Source organism: Nematolebias whitei, chromosome 14 (genome assembly GCF_014905685.2).
Source record: "Nematolebias whitei isolate Nwh7 chromosome 14, NemWhi1, whole genome shotgun sequence".
Classification (NCBI taxonomy): domain Eukaryota; kingdom Metazoa; phylum Chordata; class Actinopteri; order Cyprinodontiformes; family Rivulidae; genus Nematolebias; species Nematolebias whitei.
The window spans coordinates 13,295,286-13,301,493 of NC_056511.1; the positions used below are offsets into that span (position 1 = coordinate 13,295,286).

The 6,208-nt window shown below is 40.8% G+C and overlaps 1 protein-coding gene across 3 annotated transcripts in view; it reads left to right on the forward strand.

The window, feature by feature from the left end:
• Positions 1-6,208, forward strand: part of gabrg2 (gamma-aminobutyric acid type A receptor subunit gamma2) — a 70,909-nt gene that overhangs the window by 38,697 nt on the left and 26,004 nt on the right. For all 3 annotated transcript variants that reach the window (XM_037687886.1, XM_037687887.1, XM_037687888.1), the window contains exon 6: positions 44-181. In XM_037687886.1, coding sequence (XP_037543814.1) covers positions 44-181 — 138 coding nt within the window. The remainder of the gene's footprint in view (positions 1-43; positions 182-6,208) is intronic.

The window sequence follows — 6,208 nt, forward strand, 5'->3', positions numbered from 1 at the left end:
TTTATTAATCTCCCAGATGTTTAAACTGTTTCTTCTTCTTCAGATGGCTACCCCAAGGAGGAGATTGTGTACAAGTGGAAAAGGAGCTCAGTGGAGGTTGGGGATATTCGTTCATGGAGGCTTTACCAGTTCTCCTTTGTTGGCTTAAGAAACAACTCTGAGGTTGTCAGGACCGTTTCAGGTAAGAAATCAATTTGTTTATTTTTCTTCAATCCTAGTGTCCTTACATTATTTTTTCTCATGACCATATTAATATGTTTGATTTTTAGCGGTTACATCTGCTCTAACACTGGGTTGGGATTTTTATTTAATGGAAGCTGTAGCTACAAAGGAATCGTTATTCCTGCTTGCTGATGCAATTTTATGGCAGAGCCTTTTCTCACATGAACAAATTGCATTTTATCTTACATAATGTATTTTCCTCAGACTCTCTCTAAACTGCCACACCTCTTTTCATTCTGCACATAACTTTTCACAGCAGAACAATAAACTAATCTAATGTTATGGGTTTCTGCCGCTGAGAAGCAGAGGCACAATTCTCTTTATTTCCTACCCACTTTTAGCTCCCACTGTTTTGTTGTTCTCTCTTTTGTTTATTTCTTGAGCAATCTGCCTTCTGTACTTAAACATATGAATACAATTGTATAAACCATATCTTAGTGTTTATTTTATTTTATTTTTCAAATAACACTAGGAATGAAAATTTGCATCACTGGCGCTTTTCCTGTTTTATTCTTAACTGGCTGGATGCCATTTAGAGATAACGCAAGAATATGGATGTTTGTTGGAGGAACTGCTTTTCCTGGACAGTGTTGGTATTTTAGGGACTGACAAACGTTTAAATGCTTCTGGTCACGAGACATTGATGAGAAATGTGTTTTGTAGTTTAAAAACTCTGCTCACTATTTGATTGCCTTTATTTTGAATTCCAGAAAAAGAAAACGGACGTAGGTACAAGCATTACTTTCATATTGGCTGGCAAAAACATGTAACATTTCAGCGTTAATATTTGCCATAACATTAAATTGTAGAAATCCAAATACAGTGGTCCCTCAATTATTGCGGGGATAATGTTCCAAACACCCCCACGATAGGAGAAAAACCGCAAAGTAGCAACACTATATTTATTTAAGTATTTATATATGATCTAAGAGTCGTTAAACTTTTCCCACACTCTTGCAATGTTCTAAACTCTTGAACCTACGTCATTTTAACAACATATGTATATGTACTGTACAGTACTGCAAAATTTTACTCACCAGCTCTTCAGAACTGCAGCTCGGTTCCGGTCAGGCTCAGTTTGGTTTAGCAGACCTACAGTACCCTGCAGCATCAAAGCCCACCTCCCCATCCAGGTTGATGTGAACATGGATAATTGAGCTTCAGGAAACTTCAATTTATATGTGACTTTCCTGCCAGTTCTGTGAGCTTAATGGATAGCGTAGATTTGTGTTGCAAAGCGTTCCCTCCATTTGGAAGAAAGCAGCAGCTGGAAGCACTGTTGGCTTCTGGGTTATGTTGTTCTTTTGAGTTGTCAGTGTATGCTTATTGAAATAAAACTACAAGAAAGCCGTGGCCTGGAGCACTGTTGGCTTCTGGGTAGTATATATCCATCCATCCATTATCTTTACCCACTTCTTCCATTTTGGGTCACAGGGGTCACCGGTGCCCATGTCCAGCAATCATTGTGTGAGGGGCAGGGTACACCCTGGACGGGTTGCAAGTCCATCACAGGGACACAAAGAGACAAACAAGACAAACATTCACTCTCTCACTCACACCTAGGGATAATTTAGAGTTACCAATCAGCCTAATGTGCATGTTTATGTTCTGTGGGAGGAAACTAGAGTAATCAGAGAAAACCCACATGCAAGGTCCCTGTCCTGTGACCTTCTTCTCTGAGAACCAATATCTATATCTATATCTATATATCTATATATCATATATATATATATATATATATATATATATATATATATATATATATGTGTGTATACGTTTCTCATTAGCTTACTTCCATCTTAATATAACATGGCAGAATGTATTGTGAAATGTGTGCTTGAACTACAGCACAGAAGGTGGATCAAATGAGTAAAATCTGCTTGATAATTTTGTTTTGTTCTGCTCTTTTTTACTCAAAACTAATTGTATGCAACAATGTAGTAAAGGAATGTGTTATAGGGAGAGGAACCCTTTTTGGAAATTTGAAAGATTTTCCAAATGATTTTCCTTTTTAGATATTTTTTTCTTCTCATAAGCTGCCATCTGCTTTCTTGTTAGAGCAGGGAACCTTGACTGTGGCTGAGAGACCTCTTGTCTCATTTTCCAGTCAGTTTGGGAGCTGACCTGCTTCAAGATTTGTGAACACAGCATCTGTCTCAAAGAGCAGTCAGTCGGGGCATCATAATTACTGTCAACTTCAAAAACTAACTGTGCAATGCTGCATATCATGTTTCAGAAGATGCCGGACTGCTGTGAATGCTACAATCATGAGCAATTTTGGAATTTAAATTGCACTAATCACAATATTTTGAATAAATACTCAACTAATAATGCCGAAGACCACGAGGAGGGAAACGTGTTGGTAGACAGAGGGAGAAGAGGAAAGTGAAGAATGTAGGACCGAGGGTTGCAACTCTAAATGTGGGGACAATGACAGGCAAAGGTAGAGAGCTGGCTGACATGATGCAGAGAAGGAAGGTAGATGCTTTATGTGTCCAAGAGACCAAGTGGAAGGGCAGCAAGGCTTGCAGCATTGTAGCAGGGTTCCAAATGTTTTACCATGGTGTGGATAGAAAGATAAATGGGGTAGGGGTGGTCCTAAAGGAGGAGTTGGCAAATAATGTAGTAGAGGTGAAGGGTATCAGATAGGGTGATGAGCCTGAAGGTAGAAGTAGAAAGTCTGATGCTAAACATCATCAGTGGTTATGCTCCACAGGTTGGATGTGATGAGGAGGAGAAAGATACATTTTGGAAAGATTTGGATGAAGTGATAGAGAGTATTCCCAGGGAGGAGAGAGTGGTGATCAGAGCAGACCTGAATGGACATGTTAGTGAAGGAAACAGAGGGGATGAGGAAGTGTTGGGTAGGTTTGGTGTAAAGGAAAGAAACCAGGAAGGACAGATGGTGGTGGATTTTGCCAAGAGAATGGAAATGGCTATAGTCAATACCTATTTCCAAAAGAAGGAGGGACATAGAGTGACCTATAAGAGTGGAGGAAGGAGTATGCAGGTCGACTACATTCTGTGTAGAAGAGGAAACCTGAGGGAGATTGGAGATTGTAAGGTTGTGGCAGGGGAGAGCATGGCCAGACAACATCGGATGGTTGTGTGTAAAATGACTCTTGTTGTGAAGAAGAGAAAAATAGTAAAATCAGGGAAGAAGCCACAATGGTGGAAGATGAAGAAGGAAGAATGTTGTGAGAAATTCAGAGAGGCGCTGTTAAATGCTCTGGGTAGTAAGAAAGAGCTTCCAAATGCCTGTGTTACTATAGCAACAGTAATTAGAGAGACAGGTAGGAAGGTACTTGGTGTGTCATCTGGACAGAGAATGGATGATAAGGAAACCTGGTGATGGAATAGTGAAGTGCAGGATGCTGTTAAAATAAAGAGATTAGCCAAGAATAAATATGACAGTGAAAGAACTGAAAAGAGGAGACAGGAATATAAGGAGATGGGATCTATGGCAAAGAGGGAAGTAACTAAGGCAAAGCAGAGGGCGTACGATGAGTTGTATAGGAGACTGGACACTAAAGAGGGTGAGAAGGACTTGTACCAATTGGCAAGAAAGAGGGATCAGGCTGGAAAGGATGTGCAGCAGGTTAGGCTTATTAAAGATATGAATGGTAATGTTCTAACAAGTGAGGAGAGTGTGATGGGAAGATGGAAGGAGTACTTTGAGGAGCTAATGAATGAAGAGAATGAAAGTGAAAGAAGAGTAGAAGTTATATAAACTGTGGACCAGGAAGTGGGAAAGATTAGTGAGGGTGAAGTCCGGACAGCTCTGAAAAGAATGAAGAAGGGGAAGGCAGTAGGACCTGATGACATACCAGGGGAGGTTTGGAAATGTCTTGAAGAGATGGCAGTGAGGTTTTTGACTCAAATATTCAATGGCATATTTGAGAGTGAGAAAATGCCTCAGGATTGGAGAAGAAATGTGCTGGTGCCCATTTTTTAAGAACAAGGGTGATGTACAGAGTTGTTGCAACTACAGGGGAATTAAGTTGATGAGCCACACGATGAAGACCTGGGAGAGAGTTGTGGAAGCAAGACTTAGACGAGATGTGACTATCTGTGAGCAGCAGTATGGTTTTGTATATTCAAGAAAGAGCTCCACGGATGCCATCTTTGGTTTGAGAATGCTGATGGAGAAGTACAGAGAGGGTCCGAAAGAACTCCATTGTATCTTTGTGGAATTAGAAAAAGCATATGATAGAGTGCCGAGAGAGGAGGTGTGGTATTGCATGCTGGAGTGGCAGAAAAGTATGTTAGACTGGTACAGGACATTTATAAGGACAGCAGGACAGTGGTGAGATGTGCTGTAGGAGTGACAGATAGCTTCAAGGTGGAGGTGGGATTGCATCAAGGATCGGCTCTGAGCCTCTCCTTGTTTGCTCTGGTGATGGACCGACAAACAGATGAGGTCAGGCAAGAACCTGCATGGATGATGATGTTTGCAGATGACATTGTTATCTGTGGTGAGAACAGGGAACAGGTGGAAGAGAACTTGGAGATGTGGAGGTATGCACTTGAAAGAAGAGGAATGAAAGTCAGCTGTAGTAAGACAAGAGTACATGTGTGAAAATGAGAGGGAGGCTGGTGGAACAGTGAGGCTACAAGGAGCAGGGGTCACAAAGGTGCAGGACTTCAAGTACTTGGGGTCAACTGTCCAGGAAAATGGGGAATGTGATAAATAAGTGAAAAAGAGAGCCCAGGCAGGATGGAGAAAAGTTTCAGGAGTGATTTGTGACAAAAGGGTGTCAGCAAAGGTCAAAGGAAAAGTTTACAAGACAGTTGTGAGACCAGCTATATTGTATGGTGTGGAGAAAGTGGCATTGACAAAAATACAGGAGAAAGAACTGGAAGTGGCAGAAATGAAGATGCTAAGGTTCTCCTTAGGAGTGTCAAGGCTGGATAAGATTAGAAATGAGATCATCAGAGGCACAGCACAGGTTGAACAACTGGGAGATAAAGTTAGGGAGGCCAGACTGAGATGGTTTGGACATGTCAAGAGGAGGGACTGTGGGTATATTGGTAGAAGGATGTTAGAAATGCAGCTGCCAGGAAAAAGACAAAGAGGAAGGCCAAAGAGGAGATATATGGATGCAGTTAGAGAGGACATGAAAGTAGTTGGGGTGAGGACAGAGGATGCAGAGGACAGAGTGAGGTGGAGGAGGATGACTCGCTTTTGCGACCCCTGAAGAGGGAAAAGTCGAAAAAAGAAGAAGAAGAAGAACTCAAATAATATTGTCTAAAGTGGTCATTTAGGCATGCCTTTTCTTCTTAAATGCAAGAATGTTTCAATCGTTTTGCCACTTTTTATAAGCTCATATCTACTGTCAAACTATGTTTGTTTGTCATTCTGATGTGATGCTATAGATTTTATTTTTGCATGAAATTTTCTATAATTCGCATATTCTGTGTATTTTAGGTTTATTAATCATTGTCATTTTTCGTTTTTCTTTTCTTTTTTTGGTGCTGTTGTTGTTTGGGTTGTGGGTTTAAAATCCTATGTAATTACACCCCTGCTCACTCATGCTCACAACTGGTTTGCTCGTTGTGATTGTAGAAACAAACACAAGCAAAGAGCAGAATATTGTCAGAGAATGACACCGTTGCACAGAAAATAAGCTGACATTTGAATTGATGCAATGTAATTTGAAAAGGCAATCTATTACTATGTAGGTATTCATATGTCCAAAACACCAACATAAGTTTTGACCTATCTGTGTCAGAAAATGTGATCTCTCTGATGATCACTGTTCTCTTCTTGCACATCCATCCATCCATTTTATTTACCCGCTTATTCCATTTTGTGTCACGGGGGTCACTGGTGCCCATGTCCAGTCATCACTGTGTGAGGGGCGGGGTACACCCTAGATGGGTCGCAAGTCCATCACAGGGACACATAGAGAAAAACAAGACAAGCAATCATTCACACTCTCACTCTCACCTAGGGACAATTTAGAGTTATCAATCAGCCTAACAT